This window comes from Lithobates pipiens, unplaced genomic scaffold (genome assembly GCF_037356315.1).
Source record: "Lithobates pipiens isolate NorthernLeopardFrog02 unplaced genomic scaffold, aLitPip1_a1.2 Scaffold_18, whole genome shotgun sequence".
NCBI lineage: Eukaryota > Metazoa > Chordata > Amphibia > Anura > Ranidae > Lithobates > Lithobates pipiens.
In genome coordinates this window covers 575,709,061-575,735,112 of record NW_027507758.1, presented here as the reverse complement: position 1 = coordinate 575,735,112, position 26,052 = coordinate 575,709,061, and the positions used below count along the sequence as shown (strand labels likewise).

The 26,052-nt window shown below is 42.6% G+C and overlaps 1 protein-coding gene across 2 annotated transcripts in view; it reads right to left on the bottom strand.

Annotated features, from left to right (window-relative positions):
* LOC143989063 (cytochrome P450 2K1-like) overlaps nt 1-24,516 on the bottom strand; it is a 29,552-nt gene extending 5,036 nt beyond the window's left edge. The window contains exons 1-7 of one of the 2 annotated variants that reach the window (XM_077489074.1): nt 24,300-24,516; nt 22,092-22,278; nt 21,078-21,240; nt 18,459-18,608; nt 15,847-16,007; nt 12,116-12,292; nt 728-869 (exon numbers count right to left, since the gene is read on the bottom strand). In XM_077489074.1, the coding sequence (XP_077345200.1) occupies nt 728-869; nt 12,116-12,292; nt 15,847-16,007; nt 18,459-18,608; nt 21,078-21,240; nt 22,092-22,274 (976 nt within the window). In that variant the 5' untranslated portion in view covers nt 22,275-22,278; nt 24,300-24,516. The remainder of the gene's footprint in view (nt 1-727; nt 870-12,115; nt 12,293-15,846; nt 16,008-18,458; nt 18,609-21,077; nt 21,241-22,091; nt 22,279-24,299) is intronic. The other variant, XM_077489075.1, reaches the window with a different exon arrangement.
* Nucleotides 24,517-26,052: the final 1,536 nt, after the last annotated feature.

The following is a 26,052-nucleotide window of genomic DNA, read 5'->3' as shown; positions in this document are numbered from 1 at the left end:
ACAGGTAAAGCACCCATGCATTAGAGGAATTAGCATTATTACAATGGTGGAATAGACTTTAACCAGTTAAGGACCAGCCGCCGCAGTAAGTGCAGCAAGTTGGCTCCTCTGAGCGAATCGTTGTAGCTGTACATCCGCTGTTTAAGAGCCCTATTTTGTAGACGCTATAACTTTTGCACAAACCAATCAATATACGCTTATTGCGTTTTTTTGTTTGTTTTGTTTTTTACCAAAAATCTGTAGAAGAATATATATCGGCCTAAACTGATGAAGAAATTCATTTTTTTACATTTTTTGGGGGCATATTTATTATAGTATAAAGTAAAAAATACTGTTTGTTTTTTGAAAAATGTACGCTTTTTTTATTTATAGCGCAAAAAATAAAAACAACAGAGGTGATGAAATGCCACCAAAAGAAAGCTCTATTTGTGGGAAAAAAAGGACGACAATTTTGTTTGGGTATAGCATTGCACGACTGCGCACCTGTCAGTTAAAGTGACACAGTGCCGTAACACAAAAATGGCCTAGTCATTAAGGGGCAAATCTTCCGGTCTGTAAGTGCTTAAAGAAGACAGTACCGTATGGTACATTGCTAAGAAATTACAAACAACATCATAGTGTACTAGAATCTGGCCATAAGAACACCTGATCTCAAAGGAAAATCTCAGTGATTTTTTATCACATTAAATTGGTCATTTGTCAGATGTCATATTACTGCATGTCTTACTTTGTATATCAGGATGTTGCATCATTAGCAGGAGGCCCCATCTAAGAGTGGTGGTTGTTGTCTCCATTCCAGCAACAAACAAGTTGTCTACCAGGACTGTTAAATTTTCATCATGAAAATACTGAGTAGACTCTGGCTTCCCCTGTACAACAGAAATACAAAAGATCTTGACATTTAGATGTTATCCAGTGGCAACATACCACAACTAATATTTCCTTCCAACTTTATAGCAGAGCAATATTAAAGTCGGTTATGACATTCTTGATCTCCAAATACAATATTTGGAAGTATTTAATCCAACTACATGGCAATATAGCTATTAAAGAAGCACACAATAATTACATTTCACACTGGGCTGCTTATAGGTCTCTCAAAGTCATTTGGAAAATATAATCAACGCTGAACTTTAAAGCATGCTGCCCATAGGCATTTATAAGTTACCTACCAGATCCTATACAGTTATTATTCATCTACTCCTTGTTGCCAAACTTCATCTAGTTAGACTATAGAAATCACTTTCTAAATCCAATATAACCAACACAATAAAATACCTTAATCACCAATGTGAAATGGAGAGAATGTTGGCATTCAAAAATCTAACTTTATACATTTGCTTTCTCCTTGTCTCCACAGATGTACAATTTAGGAAGGATGGCTTAGGTTATTTCTTTTCACTTGCTACAACTGGATCCTGTTATTCTCCTTCCCACCAGGACCTTTATTTCCTCTTGACCAGGTCCTTGTTTCCTTATACTTCCTCCCCACCAGGTGCTTGTTTCCCTATACTTCCTCTCCACCAGGTCCTTGTTTCCCTATACTTCCTCTCCACCAGGTCTGTGTTTCCCTATACTTCCTCTCCACCAGGTCCTTGGTTCCCTATACTTTCTCTCCACCAGGTCCTTGGTTCCCTATACTTTCTCTCCACCAGGTCCTTGGTTCCCTATACTTCCTCTCCACCAGGTCCTTGGTTCCCTATACTTTCTCTCCACCAGGTCCTTGGTTCCCTATACTTCCTCTCCACCAGGTCCTTGGTTCCCTATACTTCCTCTCCACCAGGTCCTTGGTTCCCTATACTTCCTCTCCACCAGGTCCTTGGTTCCCTATACTTTTTCTCCAACAGGTCCTTGGTTCCCTATACTTTCTCTCCACCAGGTCCTTGGTTCCCTATACTTTCTCTCCACCAGGTCCTTGGTTCCCTATACTTTCTCTCCACTAAGTCCTTGTTTCCCTATACTTCCTCCCCACCAGGTCCTTGTTTCCCTATACTTCCTCCTGACCAGGCCCTTGTTTCCGTGTATTTCCTCCCCACCAGGTACTTGTTTCCCTAAACGTCCTGCCCACCAGGTCCTTGTTTCCCTATACTTCATCCTCACCAGGTCCTTGTTTCCCTATACTTCCTCCCCACCAGGACCTTGTTTCCCTATACTTCCTCTTGACCAGGTCCTTGTTTCCCTATACTTCCTCCCCACCAGGACCATGTTTCCCTATACTTCCTCTTGACCAGGTCCTTCTTTCCCTATACATCCTCCCCACCAGGACCATGTTTCCCTATACTTCCTCTTGACCAGGTCCTTCTTTCCCTATACTTCCTCCCCACCAGGTCCTTGGTTCCCTATACTTCATCCTCACCAGGTCCTTGTTTCCCTATACTTCCTCCCCACCAGGTTCTTGTTTCCCTATACCTCATCCTCACCAGATCCTTGTTTCCCTATACTTCCTCCCCACCAGGACCTTGTTTCCCTATACTTCCTCCCCACCAGGTCCTTCTTTCCCTATACTTCCTCTCCACCACGTCCTTGGTTCCCTATACTTTCTCCCCACCATGTCCTTGTTTCCCTATACCTCTTCTCCCCCAGGGGAATATTTAAATTTGGATCCAAAAAGAAAACAAATAAGCAAAAGTAAATAGAGATTATTTGTCTAAAATATCTGTATTAGAAGAAATGAATTTCCTAGCAACGAACATGTTGGACAAAAAGATTTACACTGCTCTGCCACTCATCCCGATCCACCTGGCAGGTGAAGGGACCTGATCCTGCTCTGCTGTAGTTTCACTTTCACTTACAGGACCCCCACCCTGTGACTTGATAATAACAGGAAATGCAGCACAAAAGCAACATACGGCGGTTTTTATTTTTTGTGCTATAAACAAAACCGTGACAATTTTGAAAAAAAAAACATAATATATTTTACTTTTTGCTATAATAAATATCCCAAATGTAAAAAAAACAAAAGAAAAAAAACAACAAATTTTTCCCTAGTTTAGGCCAATATGTATTCTTCTACATATTTTAATCGCAATAAGTGTATATTATTACTATTATTTAACCACCTCAATACAGTGCAGTTACACCCCCTTCCTGACCAGACCAATTTTCAGCTTTCAGCGCTCTCACAGTTTGAATGACAATTACTCAGTCATCCAACACTGTATGCACTGTGCACTCTCAGAATCCCAGAGGTTTGAGTTTCTGGGGGATTGAGAAGGTGACCAAACATTGGCGTGGAGGTAACTTCATACGCCAACTAAGCAAACGCGAATCTTATTGGATCCATGAGACAAGGGTTCTTGCCCCTAGAGGTCTAAACGTGGATTTTGATTTAAATTGTTTCATTTCGGACAGATAATTGAATTGTTTTCATTGCTTTAGAATTTTTTCCTTTTATATGTGTATTTGTATTTTATTCTTATTTTAATTATATATTTTTATATTTATTATTTATTTTATTTGCTCCCATTTTTAGCTCTGATTTATATTTTGGTACATATTGTTATCAATCCATGTGTGGATCAGTGTAGCTTTCTGATGACGTCAGCGGCATTGCGGGCTTATTCACTAGATTTCTATTTTTGACTTACCAGGGGATTATATTGTACTGTTTCTTTAGGCAATATCCTTTTTTTTGGTCCTCACATAGTTTATGTGAGAATATTTAAGGGATGGTATCCTGTTGCCAATTAGCAGACTATTATTTTGCTTCCCTCTGGTTTTGTTTTCATGTCTCCATAGCATATTTATATGTTTTGATGCTCTCTCTCTCCTTCCTGTGTTTGGAGTGAACGCAGATGTATGTTCCGGTGTCACGTTTGATACGTGCTGTCTACGGTATCTGTCTTGCGCACAACTCCGCTTACTATTGGTTCTCTAATGGTGTGTTGGTATAAAAGCGGCCGTCCGACGTCATTCCGTCACCGCTGATGAAGTCCCGCCTACTTTCTGGGACGCAACGCGTACGGACCACGTGACCTGCGTCGTGACGTCATCCGCCAGCTGACACACTGATCCATGCATGGTACTTTTTATCTGAGCACTCAGCACTGGAGATCAGTGCCTTTAAATGTGAGTGGTATTTGTTTTTATTTATTTGTTTAATAAATCTACATCAACGGAGAGCACTAGATTTGTCCTGTTCTTTTTTATATGATATCACATTGATCTGATGACACGGAGGAGAACCTTACCTGGAAATGCTTCCGCTTGGTCTGCTGTAATCTTATGATCTACCCTTGATGGGAACATGCGTTTTTGACCTATCTGATTTATCAGAGGTCCACTTGTTGAGGTGAGAGTTCAACTTGCTCAATGGTGAAGGGATCACATCGTCACTTGATTTATTGATTGAAGATACATTACACAAGTGGACTCTTTCTGAATATCTCTTTCACTATATGGACTTTTTACTTATATATTTTTTTTTCACTTTATGATATTTACTGTATTATTTTGTATTTGCGCTGTACTGATATATTTTTTGAATCCAACACTGTATCCATATGAAACTTGTGTCCTTTTTTCCACACAAATAGAGCTTTCTTTTAGTGGTATTTAATCACTAGTGGGTTTTTTATTTTTTGTGCTATAAATAAAATAAAACGTAAATTTTGTGAAAAAAATGCCTTTTTCTTGGTTTCTGTCATAAATTTTTGCTAATTAGTAATTTTTCTTCATAAATTTTGGCTAAAATTTATACTGCTACATATCTTTGGTAAAAATAACCCACATTAGTATATATTATTTGGTCTTTGTGAAAGTTATAGAGTCTACAAACTATGGTGCCAATCACTGAAAATTGATCACTTCTGATCAGGCCTTCAGTACATCAGGTGTATCTCATTTCTTGAGACACTAACAAGTCAGGAAAGTACAAATACCCCCCAAATGACCCCTTTTTACAAACTAGACCTCCCAAGGTATTAAGTAAGTAGCATGGTGAGTTTTTTTAAGTTGTCATTTTTTCCCACAATTCTTTGCAAAATGAAGATTTTTTATTTTTTTTTATTTTTTTTCCTAAATTGTCATATTATCAGGTTATTTCTCACACACAGCATATGCATACAACAAATTACACCCCAAAATACATTCTGCTACTCTTCCCGAGTACGGCGATACCACATGTGTGAGACTTTTACACAGCCTGGCCACATACAGAGCACTAACATTGATGTAGTACCTTCAGACGTTCTACAATCAAAAATTACGCATCTCATTTCTTAACCACCTATTACACTTTTGAAGGCCCTGGAGTACCAGGACAATGGAGTTTCCCATAAAATGACCCCATTTTGGAAAGCAAACACCCCAACGTATAATCTGTGAGGCATAATGAGTCTTTTGAACGGTTCATTTTTTTCCAGAAGTTTTTGGAATATGTGGAAAAAAATTTAAACGCATTTTTTTTTTTACACAAAATTGTCAATTTATAAGATATTTCTAACACATAGCATGTACATAGCAAAAATTACCCCCCAAAACACATTCTGTTACTCCTTCCGAGTATGGCGATACCACATGTGTAGGACTTTTATACAGCCTGGTGACATAGAGAGGCCGAACATTGAAGTAGTACGTTCAGGCGTTCTAGGAGCATAAATTACACATCTCATTTCATTCCTACCCATCACACTTTTGAAGGTAATGGACCACCAGGACAGTGAAATTACCCACAAAATGACCCCATTTTGGAAAGCAAACACCCCAACGCATATTCTATGAGACATGGGCTGCAAATAGGTACTCGGGTACTCTGATGGGCTGGAGATAGGTACTCGGGTACTCTGATGGCCTGGTGACAGGTACTCGGGTACTCTGATGGCCTGGTGACAGGTACTCGGGTACTCTGATGGCCTGGTGACAGGTACTCGGGTACTCTGATGGCCTGGTGACAGGTACTCGGGTACTCTTATGGCCTGGTGACAGGTACTCGAGTACTCTGATGGCCTGGTGACAGGTACTCGGGTACTCTGATGGCCTGGAGATAGGTACTCGGGTACTCTGATGGCCTGGTGACAGGTACTCGGGTACTCTGATGGCCTGGTGACAGGTACTCGGGTACTCTGATGGTCTGGTGACAGGTACTCGGGTACTCTGATGGCCTGGTGATAGGTACTCGGGTACTCTGATGGCCTGGTGACAGGTACTCGGGTACTCTGATGGCCTGGTGACAGGTACTCGAGTACTCTGATGGCCTGGTGACAGGTACTCGGGTACTCTGATAGCCTGGTGACAGGTCCTCGGGTACTCTGATGGCCTGGTGACAGGTACTTGGGTACTCTGATGGCCTGGTGACAGGTACTCTGATGGCCTGGTGATAGGTACTCTGATGGCCTGGTGATAGGTACTCGGGTACTCTGATGGCCTGGTGACAGGTACTCGGGTACTCTGATGGCCTGGTGACAGGTACTTGGGTACTCTAAAGGCCTGGTGACAAGTACTCAGGTACTCTGATGGCCTGGTGACAAGTACTCAGGTACTCTGATGGCCTGGTGACAGGTACTCTGATGGTTTGGTGACTGGTATTTGGGTACTCTGAAGGGCGGTGACAGGTACTCATATGGACAGTGACAGGTACTCGGGTACTCAGATGAACTGTGACAGGTACTCGGGTACTCAGATGGACTGTGACAGGTACTCTGGTACACAGATGGACTGGAACAGGTACTCGGGTACTCAGATGGGCTGTGACAGGTACTCGGGTACCCTGATGGACTGTGACAGGTACTCGGTACTCTAATGGACTGTGACAGGTACTCGGTACTCTAATGGACTGTGACAGGTACTCGGTACTCTAATGGACTGTGACAGGTCCTCGGGTACTCTGATGGCCTGGTGACAGGTACTTGGGTACTCTGATGGCCTGGTGACAGGTACTCTGATGGCCTGGTGATAGGTACTCGGGTACTCTGATGGCCTGGTGACAGGTACTCGGGTACTCTTATGGCCTGGTGACAGGTACTCGAGTACTCTGATGGCCTGGTGACAGGTACTCGGGTACTCTGATGGCCTGGAGATAGGTACTCGGGTACTCTGATGGCCTGGTGACAGGTACTCGGGTACTCTGATGGCCTGGTGACAGGTACTCGGGTACTCTGATGGTCTGGTGACAGGTACTCGGGTACTCTGATGGCCTGGTGATAGGTACTCGGGTACTCTGATGGCCTGGTGACAGGTACTCGGGTACTCTGATGGCCTGGTGACAGGTACTCGAGTACTCTGATGGCCTGGTGACAGGTACTCGGGTACTCTGATAGCCTGGTGACAGGTCCTCGGGTACTCTGATGGCCTGGTGACAGGTACTTGGGTACTCTGATGGCCTGGTGACAGGTACTCTGATGGCCTGGTGATAGGTACTCTGATGGCCTGGTGATAGGTACTCGGGTACTCTGATGGCCTGGTGACAGGTACTCGGGTACTCTGATGGCCTGGTGACAGGTACTTGGGTACTCTAAAGGCCTGGTGACAAGTACTCAGGTACTCTGATGGCCTGGTGACAAGTACTCAGGTACTCTGATGGCCTGGTGACAGGTACTCTGATGGTTTGGTGACTGGTATTTGGGTACTCTGAAGGGCGGTGACAGGTACTCATATGGACAGTGACAGGTACTCGGGTACTCAGATGAACTGTGACAGGTACTCGGGTACTCAGATGGACTGTGACAGGTACTCTGGTACACAGATGGACTGGAACAGGTACTCGGGTACTCAGATGGGCTGTGACAGGTACTCGGGTACCCTGATGGACTGTGACAGGTACTCGGTACTCTAATGGACTGTGACAGGTACTCGGTACTCTAATGGACTGTGACAGGTACTCGGTACTCTAATGGACTGTGACAGGTACTCGGGTACCCTGATGGACTGTGACAGGTACTCGGTACTCTAATGGACTGTGACAGGTACTCGGTACTCTAATGGACTGTGACAGGTACTCGGGTACTCTGATGGACTGTGACAGGTACTCGGGTACTCTGATGGACTGTGACAGGTACTCGGGTACCCTGATGGGCCGTGACAGGTACTAGGGTACCCTGATGGGCCGTGACAGGTACTCGGGTACCCTGATGTGCCGTGACAGGTACTCGGGTACTTTGATGTGCCGTGACATGTACTCGGGTACTCTGATGTGCCGTGACAGGTACTCGGGTACTCTGATGTGCCGTGACAGGTACTCGGGTACTTTGATGTGCCGTGACAGGTACTCGGGTACTCTGATGGGCCGGGACAGGTACTCGGGTACTCTGATGGGCCGGGACAGGTACTCGGGTACTCTGATGGGCCGGGACAGGTACTCGGGTACTCTGATGGGCTGGGACAGGTACTCGGGTACTCTGATGGGCTGGGACAAGTACTCGGGTACTCTGATGGGCTGGGACAGGTACTCGGGTACTCTGATGGGCTGGGACAGGTACTCAAATACTCTGATGGACTGTGATAGGTACTCTGATGGACTGTGATTGACAGGTACTATGAGGGGTGGTGACAGGTCCTCTTTATTGGGGGGGGGCAATCAGTATGATTGGTGTACACTGTATGCGGTAACGAGATGTTACCGCAATCTCCTCCTCACACACGATCGGTGTGTGAGGAGGAGAACCCGGTAACATCCCGTTACCGCTGTTTGTTTACATTTTAGTGACCGGCTGTGAAAGGATCACAGCCGATCACGTGGGTAAACAGCCGGCCAATGGCTGTTTACCAGCGTCGGTGACGAGCAGTGTTCCCGGGGAACACGCCGCCACCGACGTGCACGCGCAGCGCGCTCGCGATCGCGCGCATGCACCGTGCACATTCGGGGTGTGACCATCTGTGATCGGCCGTGACTTCATCACGGCCGATCACGTGGTAAACAGCCATAACGAATGGCTGTTCACCCCCTTCGGTGGCGAGCGGTGTCTCCGTGACACGCCGCCACCGAAGAAACAGGGATGCGCGCGCACGATCGCGCGCATTCCCTGTTTAAACGGGAAGACGTCATATGACGGCCTCCCGCCACAATAGGTGCGCCGCCTGGCCATCATTTGACGGCCGGCGGTCAGCAACTAGTTAAGGTATTTATATAGAGCTGTCAAATTACGCAGCGCTTTACATATACAGTGTACATTCACATCAGTCCCTACCCTCAAGGAGCTTAGAATGTAATGTCCCTAACACTCATTCATATACTAGGGTCAATTTAGACAGAAGCCAATTAACCTACCAGCATGTCTTTGGAGTGTGGGAGGAAACCCACACAGCAACATTGATTGGTTTGCTCAAAAGTTATAGCGTCTACAAAATAGGGGATAGATTTATGAAATGTTTATTACAATTTGTTTTTTTTACTAGTAATGACCATGATCAGTGATTTTTTTCTAGACTGCGATATTGCGTCAGACACATCGGACACTTGACACATTTTTGGTACCAGTGACAATTATACAGAGATCAGTGCTATAAAAATGCACTGATTACTGTATAAATGTCACTGGCAGAGAAGGGGTTAACACTAGGGGGCGATCAAGGAGTTAACTGTGTTCCCTAGTGTGTACTCTAACTGTAGGGGGGTGGGACTCCCCTGAGAGAACCGGGATCTGTGTGTTTGCACACACAGATCCCGGTTCTTGTTCTGTCACGAGTGATCGCGGGTGCCCATCGGTCATAACGCCCGCCGGGCACCCGCATCTGCTCCAGCGGTCAAAAGGTAAAGCAAAGTAAGGTAACGTTTCGCTCAGGAGAGACAACCTGCCGCAGTACAACTGTGGTGGCTGGTCAGGAAGGGGTACTTTTGTACTCCCTTACCATTTCACACAGGGGGGGAGGCTGGGATCTGGGGGTCCCCTTGTTAAAGGGGGCTTCCAAATTCCGATAAGCCCCCCGCCCGCAGACCCCACAACCACCGGCCAGGGTTGTGGGGATGAGGCCCTTGTCCTCATCAACATGGGGACAAGGTGCTTTGGGGGGAACCCCAAAGCATCCTCCCAATGTTGAGGGCATGTGGCCAGGTATAGTCCAGGAGGGGGCGCTCTCTCTCCCTCCCCCCCCGTGCTCGGATAAGGGTCTGACGTGGATTTTGAGAGGGACCCCCACGCCTTTTTTTTTTGGTGCGGGGTTCCCCTTAAAAACCATGCCAGACCTGAAGGGCCTGGTATGGATTTTGAGGGGGTGCCCCACGCCATTTTTTTTTGTTGGCACGGGGGTTCCCCTTAATATCCATACCAGACCCGAAGGGCCTGGTATGGAATTTCGAGGGGACCCCCATGCATTTATTTTTCTTAATTTTTTTATTTTTTTCTTAATGCTAACATGACCTGTGTGCAATGCAAATAGCCTTAAAAAAAACCCATATAAGACATACAACATTGGAATCCTACTATAGCTTGTAGTCAAAATACTCGACCGGGAATGTATGATTGCAGCATCATACAGTGAGTTTCGCTGCTTCGTCGAATCTTCTTTACACATTCGACAGACACCATAAGCCTTCAGTGACAGATTCGACCGTAATTCATTTGGATTTTCGGACTAATGTAATTTTTTAATGAAAAACTAAATAAATTAAAAAAAAAATTTGGGAGTAACTAAATAAATAAATTTTTTCGGACAAAAATGAAATTCTGAAACAAAATATTTCAGTCTGCACATGTCTATCCTTGACTGCCGGGTCCAGAGGACCCAGCGCATCACGGATCATGGTAAACTGGTACCACGTGATCGCTCCGTCAAATGACAGAATGATCACTTGTAAACAAACCAGCGTCAGGTCATGACGCTGGTTCCTCCTTCCCCTCTCTGTACCAATCAGTACAGTGAGAGGGGGAGAGATGGCAGCAGCACTGTGAGCTGGATGTGTAGTGCCCACAGTGCTGCTCAGTGACAATACTCTGCCCATACGCTGCATCATTGTGTAATACTCTGCTAACACTGTGCAATACTAAAATACTCTGCTAATACTCGCCAATACTCTTCCAATACTCCTCTGATACTCTGCCAATAATCATCAATACTCTTCCAATATTCTGCCAATACTCTGCAATAAATTTTAACAGAAACGAAGATTTTTATTTTATTTATTTTTTTCAAAATTTTCTGTATTATTTGATTTATAGTGCAAAAAAAAAAAAAAAAACATCCGTGATTAAATACCACCAAAAAAAGGACAAAAATTTCATATGGGTACAGTGTTGCATGACTGAGTAATTGACATTCAAATTGTGAGAGCACCAAAAGCTGAAAATTGGTCTGGTTAGGAAGGGTGTTTAAGTGCCCAGTGGTCAAGTGGTTAAGAGAACTTTGAGGAAGACACCAAGGTCCCATCTAGGCCCTACTGATTTCCAAGGATCGAGCTGGGTCAGGAGGAAACTCACAAAAAAAAACAGAATGGAAGTTAGAGGGGAAGAGTCCAACAGCCCTATGGTGGTGGAGTCAACATCTCCTTCACTGGAAAGAGCCTGGTGGATGTCGGCAGGAGGCAACAGGTGATCCTGTGACTAAGTGAGAAGACCCCCAATGCTGAAGGAAAGTGGCAGTGTGTTGCTTTTAACCCCTGATTGGTTTACTTCCTCTTTGATTCCCTGCAAAGGTAAAGCATAATGGACTACTATGCATCGCTTAGTAGTCCATTATGTGTCACTTACCTGACACAGGAGCCAGCGATGTCACCGCTGTCCCCTGTAGTTCTGAGCGTCCATTTTCTTGGTGGGTCTCCGTGGGTCTCGCTGCTCCGGCGCTGTGATTCACTGGAGCAGCGATGACGTCACTCCCGTGCATGCGCACGGGAGCCGACACTCACGGCATATCGCCGCGATCTACGGCTTACCCAGTGCGCCTGCGCACCGTGTAGGTTTAGGAGATATTTCTTGGACCTACAGGTAAGCCTTAATCTAGGCTTACCTGTAGGTCAAAGTGGTTTGTAAGGGTTTACAACCACTTTAAACTTTGTATTTTTTTCCAACTGGGACTTTTTTGGTTCCTTTTAGCATACAAAATGTATAAATACTTTCAAATTGTTACTCTAGTGTTTGTGTTTAAAAAAAAAAAAAAAAAAAGAGAAAGATTTCCAAAAAGAATTACTGAATTACAGTATGTGCTGTACCTGATAATTGGTCCATTGATTATACAGAATAATATTTACCTCTTGTTGCTTTGCCAGGAATGTGTCAATGAGGTTCCTCTGATCATTCACATCCAATTCTTTCTTTTGCTTAACAAATGTTGCTCTTATAAAGTTCTGCATTTGGGAAAAGTTTTCAGCAATCTGTTTGTGGCTTCCTGGCAATAAGCCTATCAGGAATGGGAAGCTATTATACAGCTTCAAAAAAATAAAAAATTAAAAAAAGAAACAAATTATTTATTGATTTTATATAAAGCAATACTGAGTAAAATATAGGCTATATCACCTGAAATAACATGTTTCCGTCAGGGCCTTGTTCACCTGCTGGTGACACTGTGGTTCCCTGGGCACAACGTTGTAGTTCCAGTGTCCACCAGTGGGTGTTTCTGAGCAGCCAGCAGTCTCCAGTCATCAGTCTCTACCTGATGCTGGTTGCTGGGAAGGTACTGAATGTGTTTTGAAAGGCTCAAGGTTTTTTATCTTAATGCATTCTATGCATTAAATTCTTACTAAACTCATATTATATTAAAATAACTCTCAATAAATGGTGTAATATATGCTGTTCTTACTCACTTAGTCAACTATGAGATTCATTTTCTGTATTCTGCAAAAAACTTGGTTGATCCAATGCAGTTGGGGATTTTGCACAGCAGTGTTGGCAGCTCTGCACATGCTCAATTTTCTGTGAGTTTCTATGCTGAGCATTTCCTCCCTATCACATCTGAGCAGCCCATGTGACTATAGAGTATATGCACAGTGGTAAATGACAGCCCACTCACGCCTTCCTCCTCCATGTACACTAAGCAGCTAAACACAATGGGGCGGATATAACAAGTAGATTGATGGAGGCTTCACTTCCCTCTTATTTTAAGACACGGGCTGGAAGGGGAGTGACACAGCCTGTGACTGGCAGAAATTTGCCCGCACCATGTTATTACCAAAAAATAGATTTGATTTCAAATATATATCTGTATGACAATTTAAAACAGTTTATTGATATTAAGTTTTTATTTTTACTCTGAATTACAAAGGCTGTTTTTTTATTTATTTTTTATTTTGAACATGCAACCGGCAGCAGAGGAATAGAAGCTCCTCCTGCTTACGTTTCCCTGCAGACAGGCTGGGAAAGATCTGGGTGATGTGACAGCTGTATATTGATTAGGAATTAAGGTACTTAGATATTTTTCTTTAATAAAATAATTACAGTTTTATCATCTACATACAGAAATAGAAGGGATAATGTAAATAAACACAGTGTGCCACTTTAGGGTACCCTTTATACTTACCCGACCCCCATCTCAACCCAGTGATGTGCATGAGAGCAGCGGTTCTCCTGGGTTTCTCTCTCCTTATTGGTTAACACAGCAGCAGGAGCCATTTATTCCTGCTGCTTGTCACTCAGCGCTGGTGAGCCAATGAGGAGACAGCAGGGGGTGGGGCTGAGCTGTGCTCTGTGTATGAATGGACACACAGAGCATGGCTCGGGCACAAGCCTGCTTGAGTGCCTCTATACCAAGAGGCTTGCTATTGGGGGCACTCGGCAGAGAGGGAGAAGCCGGGACCACCAGCATTGGAACACAGCAGAAGAAATGTTTTTCTTTTTTTTTTATTCTTTCCTCTAGAATCACTTGAAGTCTTTCCTCTGTTAGTTCACCATGTGTCAGTGTTTTGCTTGCTGTGCTAGTCTGATGCTGGTGCCATTGCTCCTGTTCCTGATCTTGCTATACCCTGCATCCTGTACCCTGCACCCCACTGCTTTAATTCTGCTCCCTTTGCTCCTGTGTCCCAGTCTTTTTGTATTTTTATGTTCACTGTTTGCTGGTGTATGCATGCCTTTTTTTTTTATATTATTACATTTACTTCACTATATATAATCTGGTCTCAGTTTCCTTGTGTAGGTATCTAGATCTAGTCATCTCAGCTGCATAGCCTCTTGAATTACTTTCCCCTTGGCTTGACAGGTCGGCAATGAGTAATGGAAAAGTAAAAATGTTTCCAACATTCGGATGGTATTATAGGTTTTTTTTTAAGAGGGGAAGAAGATGGCAGGTTTCCTCCCATAACTGCATCTAAGGCTGGTAATGAGCCAATGTAGGTCCCAGTAACAGCCAACCAGCAAAAATGTATTTTTACAAACAAAACCTGTTACTTAAGACTCGTACACATGATCAGATTTTCAGTAGGGAATTGTGTGATGACAGACTGTTTGCCTATCAGACAATTGTTGGCCAACTTTCCGCCAACAAATGTTGGATTGCAGGCTAGTAAATTTGCTGTGGACAACTGTCTGTCTGTTGTCAGATTTTCCTATCGTGTGTACACAAATCCATCACACAAACATCCAAAGTACAAATACGCATGCTCAGAATCACTGCTCACCAAGCACGACATTAGCAGAAGGCGCCTAAAGGGTGGTGCTCAAGAGCTGAAATTCCTTGTAGTACGTCACTACGTTAGTGTTTGTTGGCCAACAATTGTGTACCGTTTATATGCAAGACAAGTTCATGGCACACGCCCTATAGAAAAAAGTATTGCGCTTTGTCTTCAGAAAATCCGATCGTCTGTACGTGGCATAAATCTAGCCCTTCTTTACACTCTTTTAGTATTGATTGATTATATCAATATTAAGGGGACAATGCTTTGTATATTTTTTTTTAAAAAGAAATAAAAATTGTTTTATTTTATAAAAGGTTATAAAAGGTTGGACAAACAAAAATGTAATTGTTCTCACAAATGAAGCTACAGTATATTATTATAATAATAAAAGCCTATTCATTGCAATTTTGTACTGAAATAATGGTTTCTTCTGTACTGAACATAAGGGGTCATAAAGGGTTATATAGAAGGTTTGTGTATTTTCTGTGCCTCATGAAAAGAGCCTACTTAAGGCGGAGTTCCACCCTAAAAAAAAAGTTTCCATTAAAAGACTCCTTTTAACCTATAAACAAACATTTGGAGGAATTTTTATTTTTTTAATACTTACCAGAAATGCCCTGTTGCTATGTAGTCCTCGTAATCTGCCACTTCCTGGTCCGCGGTGCTCCTCGTGACTTCCTCCCTTGCCTGTGCTCCTGGGAAATGATGTGTCATCATTTCCTAGGAGTCTGTGGGCAGTACGGAGATGCTGCCATAACAACGAGGAGGGACCTTCCTCCGTCGCCACCCGTTGCTGTGGGAACTTAAGAAAGAATCGCCGCTACGGCTGGTGAATCGCGCATGCGCGAGATCGAGAGGTGCATGCTCCTCACCAAAGCTAATCCAGGAAGTGATCTGGATTGGGCTTCACATGCCCACAATCATGATGGCAATGGCCACAAACAGAGGCAGAGAATATTCCAGTAAGAAATGAATATTTTACCTAAATCGATCATGATCATTGTATACTCCTTTTTTTATTTCATTACTAAAAATGCTAGGATCAATAAAAAAAATAATAATAATAAAAAAAAAACTTTTGGAATAGAGTCTTATCCCTCTTTTGCAACAATAGCTTGTTTATCAGCCTTGAAAATGGTCAGAAAAAAAAAAAACAGTTTATCTCTTATGGATTTCAATGGGGCAGATTCGCTCATTTCTATTTTTCTGCAGTAGGAAATAAATTTGAAATAAATCCCTATTCTGCAATTATTGTTCAATTTGTTGTAGCTGATTGTAATAGCAGGTCTTCATATTTCACATCTCATTTTTACTGTTAGACAAATAAAACATTTCTTTGCCACATGCCTGTAAATATCCAAATAACAGTGACTTACTCTGATTAAAGGTGAGCCCACGAGTTTTAAGTTCTCATTAGCTATGTTCATGAGCTTCTGTAATGTAGGGTCCTCATACTCAAATCTACAGCTCAGTAGTATGGATATAATGATGTTGGCCACAGCTGCATTAATGATGGTCAGATTGTCAAAGGGCTTTCCTGGAATTTAAAAACATTAAAATAAAAATCCAACTTGAGTATGCATTTATACAACTCTACTGCCATGTTCACATGATTGGAATTTCCGACAACAAATGTTTGACATGAGCTTGTTGTTGGAAATTCCGACCGTGTGTATGCTCCATCGTACGAATTTCCAAAAATTCATACATTCGGAAGCATCAGAAATACGAATTTCTATGCTCTATTGCATACGAAATTTCGTTGATGAATTTTCGGATCCAAATTCCGTTACAACGGAAACGTGATTGGTGTTTTGTAGACCAATCGGAGGTTTTATTCTGCTGCTGAGTGAAGGTTGGGAAAATTACCTTTTTTAATATGGGAGTTGGACACTGGTAGTCCATGGGAGATTCAGAATCGGACAAAATAAGAATCGTTAATATTGTTTTATTATTGCCATAATAATTACGATTATTTGTTATGATGAAGTTAAAAACCCAGGAAGTCAGCACAGCACAGGGATGGTGTGAGCTCCTCATAATGAGCACAGCGGGGGTACAGCCCCAGGAGGAAATCAGCACAGCACAGGGATGGTGGGAGCCCCTCATAATGAGTAGACGACATATTGAGAAAGGTATTTTTTGCTTTTTAAATTCATCATAACAAACATTTGTAATTGTTAAGAAAAGTTAAAGAACGTAAGGAAAATTCGTATTTCGTACGAATCCAAATTGAATTTCGGACACGAATTACAAAATGCGAATTAACGGCTAACACGAAATGGAACGGAACGAAATGAAACAAACGTCTACTGATCAAACATGTCTAATGATCAGTATATGGGCCCAGGTCCCACCTGGCTTCTTGTACTGATAAGATATGCACTGTTCTGTAATACTTGCATTTCCTGGCCTGAGGCCTTCCTCTAGAGTGTAGAATGTCCACACACAAAATGCTTTTCAACTCTTTACTGTAGAATGGTATTGGCACAAAATCGTTATGCTCTGTACACGCGGTCGGACTTTCTGACGGAAAATGTACGATCGGACTGTGTTGTCGGAAATTCTGATCATGTGTGGGCTCCATCAGACTTTTTTCCGACACACAAAGTTTGAGATCTGGATCTAAAATTTCCAACAACAAAATCCGATCGCTTAAATTCCGATCGTGTGTATACAATTCCGATGCACAAAGTGCCACGCATGCTCAGAATAAATTACGAGACGAAAGCTATTTTCTACTGGCCTCTTTATAGTCCTGTCGTACATGGTCTACGTCACCTAGTTCTGAACGATCGCATTTTCCGACAACTTTGTGTGACTTTGTGTATTCAAGACGAGTTTGGGCCAAAATCCGTCGCAAAAAATCAGCCAGATTTTGTCGTCGGAATGCCCGACTGTGTGTACAGGGCATTACACTTTCCTTCTTTACAATGGTCACAGTACCGAACACTTCCATGCTATAAACAAAGATGGATTTTGTGGTCGGAATGTCCGGCCGTGTGTACAAGGCATTAATCTTTGTCCGGAATTTGTGTTGCATACACACGGTCGGACAAAGTTGACGGAAAAGCTGATCGTTCGGAACGTGGTGACGTTCGTTGCATACGACAGGACTATGTAGAGGCTAGTAGCCAATAGCTTTGGTCTCATAATTTGATCTGAGCATGCATGGCACTTTGTCCAATCGGAATTCTCTACAAACGATCCGAAAAAGTCAGATTGGATTTTTTTGTCTGAAAATTTTAGATCCTGCTCTCAATTTTTTTTGTCGGAATTTCCGACAGAAAAAGTCAGATGGAGCTCACACACGATCGGATTTTCCCACAATATAATCCAATTGGACCTTTTCAATTGGAATTTCCGACCGTGTGTACAGGTCATAAGAGTCTCTCATGCGTCCCCCAGTGTGGGTTCTCACACAAGGTGTCTCAAGACCCAGATCCTGGAGGCCTCTATACTCCAGGATACAGACCTGCTAAACAGAGGTCAGGGGTAGCTAATATCCTTGCACCTTCTACTTTGTAAGTCCCCCTAGCATGGTATTCTCACCTAAAGCCCCCTGACAGTCTAGCCCTGCAGAGGGCTCTCTCTCTCATACACAGATCACAAACCTACGTGATCTTGGTAATGATCTTGGTCAAGGGCAGCCTGTTCCCATACCCTCTTCTGCCAGGTCCAACACACAGCCAATAACAAAAGAGCATTACATGACCAGAGGAGTGACATCACATAAAGAGGCACTACACCTGCCAACAAGCCATGACTTCATCAGTATGTGCTGATATTTTGAAAATTATGTTTAAGCTTGTAATGATATATGCTCAAGGTAGTAGGCATGATGTTAATTGCATATCCATACTCTGCTGTCTGATGGTCATTTCATTATATGCTTAGCTGAAGTTGACCAGGTTTCTGACATGTTTATATTACTAAAGAATTCTTGCTACCATCTTATCTGTTCTGAGATGACTTAATGAACACTTACCTCCATGTGATTGAATAGCCTGTACCAAGTATTCAGCTTCCTCGATTATTTTGTCTTCTGTAGTTCTCTTTCCCATCCCATAGTCCCGTAGTGTGGAAAGTGTGAATCTTCTCATCACCTTCCAGTTCTCTCCATTGCTAAAGACAACACCTAAACAAAATCCATACAGTTTACAACCTGTACATGTAAAGTCAACTGTATTGCTCCCAATTAAATATAAGCTATCACATGATCAACAATGAAATTTTTTTTTTTTTTCCCAAAATCTAACAGGTCTTGTAATATTCTCTTTTTTTATCCAGACCTTCATAATTATCTCCAGTTCAAATAACAAATAGAAAAGGGTAACAGGATTTCCAAAAGTGAGAGTTGTGGTATTTTGTTTAATGCAACTGAATGAGCAAAGGACTGTAATAAGAGTTGTATGTACACCACAGTTCTGTCCTAAAATGAGGCACAGTTCACACCACTGCGAATTGGATATGGGGGATCCCTGCATCCAATTCACAATAGCAGGAGATTGTGACTGGTTCTCTATGGAGCCAGTTCACATACCTCCGATGCCGCTCGGGTGAAAATTTGCACTGGAGCCCCGACCATCTTTTGGTCCCTTTCAAGTCTGAATTCAGGCCAAAATTCGCACAGGGCTTCTTCTGTGAGCCGCATCGGTATTAGGTGTGAACCGAGCCTTAATATTATCTACAATTTTTTGTTTCACTGTTTCAAATTTGTTTCACTACGTCCATCAGTATGATATGCTGTAAAGGCACCAGCAATACTGATTTATTGGTTGTTTGTGAATTGCAACTGTGTTAATAATAAGTTGTTACATTTTCTGTGATTCATGTCACCATGGATAACCAGTTTGTCCTGCTAGACAAACAGATCTGCTTGGTGAACTGGCAAATAGCGGCTTTGAAAGCTGTTGCATTTGCAAAGGTCCACCCACATCTTACTAATCATGAAGCACATGGCCATATCCTGATGTATATACTGTACTGTATCCTTATTTGAACCATACTATACTGATAATTTAAAGAGCCTCTGTCAGCTTGCCCATGCAGAGAAAAATAACAATGGGGCTGATTTACAAAAGACAAATAGACAGTTAGACAGCGCAGGCAGTTGCCCCAGTGCTTAGTTACTGAGGGGAAGCTCTACTGACTTCCATCATCCAATCATGTGCAAGCTAAAATGCATTTTATTTTTTCTTGCATGGTTATTCTTTGCAAAGTGAAACTTTGCCTCATTTACTGAGCTCTGGAGCAACTGCACTTGCAAAGGTCACAGTTGATGGGCCTTTAGTAAATCAACCTCGGTGTCTCTGCATAGCCCCAGCCACCAAACACCCTTACACACACACCTTACCAGTGAGCCCCTGTTCCTCATCCGAAGCCAGCAATTATACATGCCAATTCAGGTATTGTGCAGCATCTGATCACCTACCCTGTATCACTACTTGGACCTAGTATGCAATCGTAAGATCTGAGCACTGTTTACATGAGTACATGATATCAGTGCTTTTCCAGGTCACCAACAGTAGCTATTTCAGCAGTGGCTGCACAGAAGCAAGAAGCTTCATGGAAGTATCAGTAAACTGAGTATCGAGGAGTGTGGGGTGGGGTGAGTTCTTTGCAAAGACCCTGTCAGTTTGAGCCATTTGGGCAAGGTGACAGTGTCTCTTTAATGCTGGAGATCTGGGATGGACAATACAACATGATTGAGTTTTACCTACTGAACATACAAAGAAATGTAAAAATGATTTGTTTATAAAACACCTGACCTTCACAGATCTGGATGGATTTCATGGAAAACCTGACCTACACAGGTCCCATGGCTTTCATGGAACACATGACCTACACAGGTTCCCATGAATTTCATGGAAAACCTAGCCTACATTGATTTCATGGTACACCTGACCTACATAGGTCCCCATGGATTTTATGGAACACCTGACCTACACAGGTCCCCATGGATTTTACGGAACACCTGACCTACACAGGTTCCCATGGATTTCATAGAACACCTGACCTACACAGGATCCCATGGATTTCATGAAACACCTGACCTACACAGGTCCCCATGGATTTTACGGAACACCTGACCTACACGGGTTCCCATGGATTTCATAGAACACCTGACCTACACAGGATCCCATGGATTTCATGAAACACCTGACCTACACAGGTCCCCATGGATTTTATGGAACACCTGACCTACACAGGTTCCCATGGATTTCATAGAACACCTGACCTACACAGGATCCCATGGATTTCATGAAACACCTGACCTACACAGGTCCCCATGGATTTTATGGAACACCTGACCTACACAGGTTCCCATGGATTTCATAGAACACCTGATCTACACAGGTTCCCATGGATTTTATGGAACACCTGACCTACACAGGTCCCCATGGATTTTATGGAACACCTGACCTACACAGGTCCCCATGGATTTCATGGAACACCTGACCTACGCAGAATTTATTTTCATGACTAAAACCTGCTAGCATTAAACATTCAGTTTTTTATAGGCAAAATATCAGTCAATATTTTTCACAAATGTATGCCAATTCATTTTAAAATACTTTAATATTACATCTTTGAATAAATGTACCATTTTCTCTTAGGGTTTTAGGGAACCACAGTGTCTTTGGCCTGTCTGAAAACTCCTCAGCGTGGTTAATTAGAGCATCTTTCACAGCATCATATCCGCAAAGGATAACCATCTTCTCCATTCCTATTTGGCAACCTATTACTGGACCATACGTCTTGGATAACTGAAAATTAAATTACATAATAGGACCATTAAGAAAATAGCAATTTTCATTTTATTACCGATTACTGTAATTACAGTATTAAAAGAAACCTGCAAATAAAGAAATGTAAATGTTTAAATGGACTGCTTTTCATTCATTAGAGTCTGAAGTTCATTAAAGTTTATTGTGATAAATTTGAAATTTTAAATGAATGAAATACAACCAAACATCATTTTTATGAATGGACTTGTACAGTATGTGCATAAGCCTAGTGATATAGGTAAGGTAATTAGAGTTCATCGTAATGCTGACAGTAATTTCTTATGACAACTCAGTAGTGGAATGTATGTAAACAAATGAATTCCTGAAGTGTCACTGGGGACAGACAACACAATAGAGCTGATTTACTAAAGACAAATAGGCCCTTTATTTTGCAAGGGAAGTTGCATTTTTCAAGGAAGTTTTCTGCAGTGCTTGGTGAATGAGGTGAAGCTTTGCTGAGTTACATCATTCAATCAAGTGAATTTACCTTGCGGAAATTTGGTTGGGTGTTGTTTACAAAATTAAACTTCACCACTAAAATCTTACGAAAATTCCCATGCAATTGAACTGCCTATTTGTCTTTAGTAAAACAACCTCAATATTTACAGAACTGTGCATTGTCTTAAAGCAACAGGGTATGGCATGGCAACTACATATAAAATATATATATATATTTTGAATCTGGCCACTTATTAAAATTAGCTTTAAATTGCTGTTTGAGTTTGGGTCAGCACAAGGTTCAGCCACAACAAATTTGCTAGAAATTAGAAAATTTGATATAGATTTATTTTCAACCCAATCCAGATTTTCAATAATAAGCAACATATTACCTCTATAAATGTCTTATGTGGTTTCTTCATGTCAAGGCTGAGCATATTTCCAATGATTGGCCATGGTTTAGGTCCAGGTGGGAAATTCTTGTACTTGTCTTGCTTCTTACTGCCGTATACAAGGGCAAAGAAGAGGATGACCACAACGGACAGAAGGATTGTCACAGGGTTAACTGGAAACATTTTCCTATAATAATTACAGAGGAGGAACAAAGTCATTATGGGCAATGTATGAAGAAAACAAATATTAAAGGACTTATGGTGGCCAAATACATTTTGATAAACAATGGATTTCTGTTACGATCAGTCTTTTGTGATTATTAATCAACCTATAGGCGACAAACCATTTAATTGATAGGTCACACATCGGAATGTTTTTATCAATAGTTAAAGCTGAACTCCAGCTTTTTATACACTTTTACAGTTAATTTGGGCCAAGCTCGCCCAAAGGAACTATGTCTCTCACTAACATGTGAGGAGGCTGGATGTGCGGTTTAACCACTTGAGATCCGCGCTATAGCCAAATGACGGTTACAGCGCGGATCTCCTTTTCCGGGACGACGTCTATTGACGTCATCCCGTGCACAAGCGGCCTGCGCGCCCCCTGAGGGGCGCACGCGGCGCGCTCTGTGATCGGCGAGTCTACGAGACTCGCCTGATCACCGATCCGTGCAAGGGGTCGATCCCGACCCCTTATCACGTGATCAGCTGTCAGCCAATGACAGCTGATCATGTGATGTAACGGAGCCGGTAATCGGCTATTATTCCTCCTCGCGCTGTCAGCGCGAGGAGAAAAAAAAAAGCCGATCACCGGCGGCCGTGATCGGGACATCAGTCCCGATCATGGCCAGCCCTGCTAGTGCCCACCTGCCCCCTGCCAGTGCCACAATAAAAAAAGTAAGTGCCCCCCGTCAGTGCCACCCAGCAGTGCCCACAGTGCCACCCAGCAGTGCCCACAGTGCCACCCAGCAGTGCCACCCAGCAGTGCCCACAGTGCCACCCAGCAATGCCCACACTCTGCCTCAACAAAGGTGCTGCACCCCAGTGCCACATATCCGTGCCCATCAGTGTCATCTACCAGTGCCCAGCAGTGCCGCCCATCAGTGCCCAGCAGTGCCACCTATCAGAGCCACCTATCAGTGCCACCTATCAGTGCCCATCAGTCCCATCTATCAGTGGTACCTGTCAGTGCCCATCCATGCCACCCATCCATGCCACCCATCTGTGCCACCCATCCGTGCCACCTTATCTGTGCCCATCTTTGCCCATCAGTGCCGCCTTATCTGTGCCCATCGGTGCTGCCTTATCTGTGCCTATTAGTGCCGCCTTAACCATGCCTATCAGTGCCCACCAGTGCAGCCTATCAGTGCCCACCAATGCAGCCTATCAGTGCCCACCAATGCAGCCCATCAGTGCCCACCAGTGCAGGCGATCAGTGCCGCCTCATCAGCGCACTTCAATGAAGGAGAAAAATGACCCGTTTGCAATATTTTATAACAAACTATTAAACATGATTTTTTTTTTTGCATCTTTTTTTGTTTGTTTAGCAAAAAATAAAACTCCGAGCTGTAACTAAATACCACCAAAAGAAAGCTCTATTTGTGGAAAAAAAATGATAAAAATTTCATTTGGGTACAGTGTTGTATGCCCGCGCAATTGTCATTCAAAGTGCATTAGCGCTGAAAGCTGAAAATTGGTCTGGGACTGAGGGGGGTTTAAGTGCCCAGTAAGCAAGTGGTTAAACAGTATGTAGTTGAGGCTACATACAGCATACCGTACTGTGTTTCGGGTTCAAGCCAAGACTTTCTGTCTCATACCTGAATCACAGTGTAGTCTATTACAGCAGCACTCAGCTGCCAAAAGCATTGTATTCTATTAATGAATAAAAAGCTTCCTCTAACTGGCTCAGAGGTTGTGACATCACCCTGTCTCTCTAAATCAGCCAATCAGAGGAAGCTTTGTATTCATTGATAGAATACATCACTTTTTCTGGATGGCTGAGCGCTGATCAAATAGACTCTACTGTGTTTTGGGTATGAGCCAAGAATTCTCGGCTTGAACCTGGAACACAGTGCTGCATGCACTATGCTGTCAGCTCCAGCAAGAAGCTCATTGACTCCCTGACAGACCAACAGATATTCTTCTGTACAAAACATGGGCAAATGTACTGATTTACATTAATACATTAATGAAAAATGAAACACTTACCAATAGCCACTGTTGAAGTTATCCTTTCTGCTGATCTGGACTTTCCTCTACCACGTTCCTGCTTTTGTTCTTCTACTTTTTACACTCTCAAGGACTATTTAAACACTGTGTACATAATGGTCTTGTCTCAGGTGTACAATCATTACTCCACCCAGCAATAAATAATGAACATGAAGAAACAGATTTTCTATTATGCAAGTTTCTGACTCACAATGTAATTCTGCGAACCAAGGAAATAGTCATTCGCAATTTGTTGAAGTCATTTGTAGTAGGATGAAAGGTAGGTGAAAGGTAATTCTAACCCCCTAGTCTGATTTTAAAGTCCACTTTCTGTCTTACAAGGTGCATTCCAAAAGCTGCTTGGGTTGCATGAACAAGAATTAAGCGTTTTAAAATAATATTTACAAAAGGATGATTTAGGTTTCATTCACATGCATAGGCAAATTCACATGTGTTGACGTGAAATTCTGCATTGCATTTTAACATGCACATTTCTCTTCACTTCCTAGAACATGCAAAGGGTCTTAGTAGAAGAGCCAAACTTTTGTTGGTCTTCTGTTTTTACTTGCGTGTTAATGTGCATTGCACTGCACTGATGTGTTACCATGCATTGTGCGTCAAGAAAGTAAGGCTTTCTCTACATTTTTCCACCGAAAAAAAAAGTTTCAATGCTTCTGGTATGACTGGACCCCTATAGTACAACTGTGCTGTTTTACTAAGCTGTGAACTAAGCACAGATGTATGGTAAAATTGAGGCAGAAGGCAGAAGGTCTGAGGCAACTATGGACTCTTCATGGTACAGCAAAGACTCCCATACACATTTATATAAAAAAGTATAAATTTATTTAAGACAAAAACCATCATTGAAAAGGTCCTATGAAGGGAAATATATAATACACAGTATTGAATCTCTGAAGAGGAACTCGAGAATTGGACGTGTGTCCACCCAGACAGGATGACTATGGATTTCGTCCTATGTCAGTTCAACCTCGACATGTTTCACGGCATGACCGCTTCTTCAGGAGTGTACGTCAGAGGAGATTGTGTGTAGATATCTCTATATATATATATATATATATATATATATATATATATATATATGTAAATGATTATAAAAACGTTTTCAACTTGTAAAAAGGCAATCAAATTTCAATAATCTAAGCAGCGCTCCGGTCAACATAATAAATTGACATACATAGTTAAAATGTATATATTCACATATACTCCAAATAGTGCTGCTACAAGATTCATATGCTGAAAACACATGTGCTGAAAGATCGGACAAGTCTGTGAGAATGCCAAAAAAGTTGTTTTCGTGGGTATTAGTAGATAATAAGTGCACTCCACACCAAAATCCTCCACACGGTGCTCCACATGTCCCCTGAAGGGGTTAAACTCACCAGAAAGACAAGTTTAATGGGCCTTACTCCAACTCTCAGATCAGCACCTCCACCTCTGGTTCACAGTTACATCATCCAGCAATAGCAGCAGTACATGAAAAGAAACAGACTCCACATTGAGTAGATCTGTTTGTTTCGTTTTATTTTGAGTAAAAACTGTTTTTGTCTTAGCCAGTGTAATGAACACTTAACACTGCCAATAATTCTTTAAACAATGCAATGTACGCAAAACACTTCTGGTCCCACAGCAAACTGCACAGTCTGATGTCAAATGCAGTATAAACTAGCCCAGTTAACAGGCATGTACCTGAGTCAGTTCTCCGTTCACACGTGGGCTCCTCCTATTCCTTTGC